The following is a 2119-nucleotide window of genomic DNA, read 5'->3' as shown; positions in this document are numbered from 1 at the left end:
TATTCTCTAATGGTTAAACATTTCAGAAAGTCTGGGTAAAAGAAATTTCATTTCAATTTTCTCTCTTTCCTTTCTAGACTGACTAGAAAACATGGCTCTGTTTTTTAGTATAGTATGTTAACCATCTAGATATTTGTACATTAGTAATGGTCAACAGATATTCCTTGAGAATAACCATTTTTGAATATTATAATTTATGTACTTCTGCATGACTTGCACAAAAGAAAACTAAAGATGGACCATAAACTCTGTGATGAAATATTCCCAAACTCTGGCAGATGGTAGTAATGCAAGATCAATATAGTGTAGGATATTAACATAAGAAATCATTGCTATCATTGTGTTAGGTTATAATCTCTTCCTTGAAGACAGATTTCCCAAAACTAATCTTCTCAGTGCCCCCTTCACCTCTTTGTTTCTGAAGGTATAGATCATGGGGTTCAGGAGCGGTGTGACAATGTTGTAGAAAAGAGTGAGAAACTTTCCCCGGTCCTTGGAGGAGCTGGTTCCTGGTTGCATGTACATGTAGATGATGTTTCCATAGAAAAGGGAGACCACTGTGAGATGGGATCCACAGGTGTTGAAGACTTTGTGCCTCCCTGAGGATGACTGGATACTTAACACAGCCCTCATGATGTAGCCATAGGATATCAGGATAAACACCAGAGGTGACAGCACAATGCCCACTGCCAGGATAAAGGCAATGCCTTCAATTGCAGCTGTATTGACACAGGCCATCTGAATCAGGGCAGGCATCTCACACAGGAAGTGGTCTACTTTGCAATATCCACAGCGGGGTAGCCACAGAGTCATTGGAGACATAATCAAAGAGTTGGCCACACCGCAGCCCCAAGCAAGGGACACTAAGCCCATGCAGAGACGTGGATTCATGATCACCAGGTAGTGCAGGGGTTTGCAGACCGCAACAAACCGGTCATATGCCATGACAGCCAGGAGCAAGCACTCCACACCACCCAGACCCAGAAACAGGAAGAGCTGGATGGCACAGCCTGTGTAACTGATGGTCTTGTCACGGCCATTCAGGTTATAGAGCAGCTGAGGAATGGAGCTGGTGGTGAAACTGAGGTCCAGGAAAGATAGGTGGGTGAGGAAGAAGTACATAGGCGTGTGGAGGTGGGGGTCCAGTCGGGACACCAGGATGATGGTGGTGTTGCCCACAAGGGTCAGGAGGTATGCAATCAAGATGACCACAAAGAGGATCCTCTCGAGATGGGGACGGTCAGAAAACCCCAAAAGAATGAAATTTCCCTGAGTGCTGTCATTTGTTCCATCCATCTCTACTGTACCTCAGGAGAATGGGAAATTGGGGGAAAAAGTATTTCACAGCCATTAGCCACTCTTTATGCCACAATCTTTGAAACTTATAATAAAAGCCTGTGTGCATATCTGTGTGCATATCTTAAAACCTTAAAAAATAGAAACAACTAGATAGAAAGTTTTATAATTGTCATCAGTAATCTATTCAAAACAAAACATAAAACTTGAATATCATTTTTAAAAATACAAAATATTTGATGAAAATTAAGAAATAAGTATTATTAATTAGAAAAAAGAATGAAGAGTAAACTGACATGTACTACAGACATTTTCCTGAAAATGGACAATATCTTTAGAATATGTAAGTATCTCACAAAACTTTAATAAGATATTTTTAATAGAAAATTTGTGCATTCTTCTTCTAGTTCTTAAATATACTGATCCAGGCTATATGTGAACAAGCAAGACATGTCCATTTGTACTGCCCCTTACTCTAGGTAGAAAGTCATGATATCATCCTAAGAGAAATTCATTTTCTCTCCTTTTCAGTGAATACATTTTCTGAATATTCCTGAAACTGCTTCGAAGTGGTTGATAACAATTGGCAGTCATTAATTCCTGTGAAATTTCACCTTTCCCCAAATATATATCCCTAATATGTCAGGTTTGAAAGAGCATACGTTGGGTTCTCTGGTTCTTATGATCTTTAAATACCAGGACCAGATGTGAATTTATCCACCTATTCGATACTACCAGAGATCATGATGTGAGTTGTCCTCTATGATCAATCTTTTAGAAATTGAATATCTAACCTAGTCATGCCCAGATATCATACTTTTCA

General features: G+C 39.5%; 1 protein-coding gene across 1 annotated transcript; it reads right to left on the bottom strand.

Moving 5' to 3' along the window:
- Positions 1 to 348: 348 nt before the first annotated feature.
- LOC122229680 (olfactory receptor 2W3-like) lies at positions 349 to 1296 on the bottom strand. Its single transcript, XM_042955055.1, has one exon. The coding sequence runs from the start codon at positions 1294 to 1296 to the stop codon at positions 349 to 351; it is 948 nt and encodes a 315-aa protein (XP_042810989.1).
- Positions 1297 to 2119: the final 823 nt, after the last annotated feature.

Source organism: Panthera leo, chromosome A1, assembly GCF_018350215.1.
Source record: "Panthera leo isolate Ple1 chromosome A1, P.leo_Ple1_pat1.1, whole genome shotgun sequence".
Lineage (NCBI taxonomy): Eukaryota > Metazoa > Chordata > Mammalia > Carnivora > Felidae > Panthera > Panthera leo.
This window is presented reverse-complemented; position numbering and strand designations above follow the sequence as displayed.

Coding starts and splice junctions, on each gene's coding strand:
- LOC122229680 (XM_042955055.1), bottom strand. CDS start 1,296: ATGGATGGAACAAATGACAGCACTCAGGGAAATTTCATTCTTTTGGGG.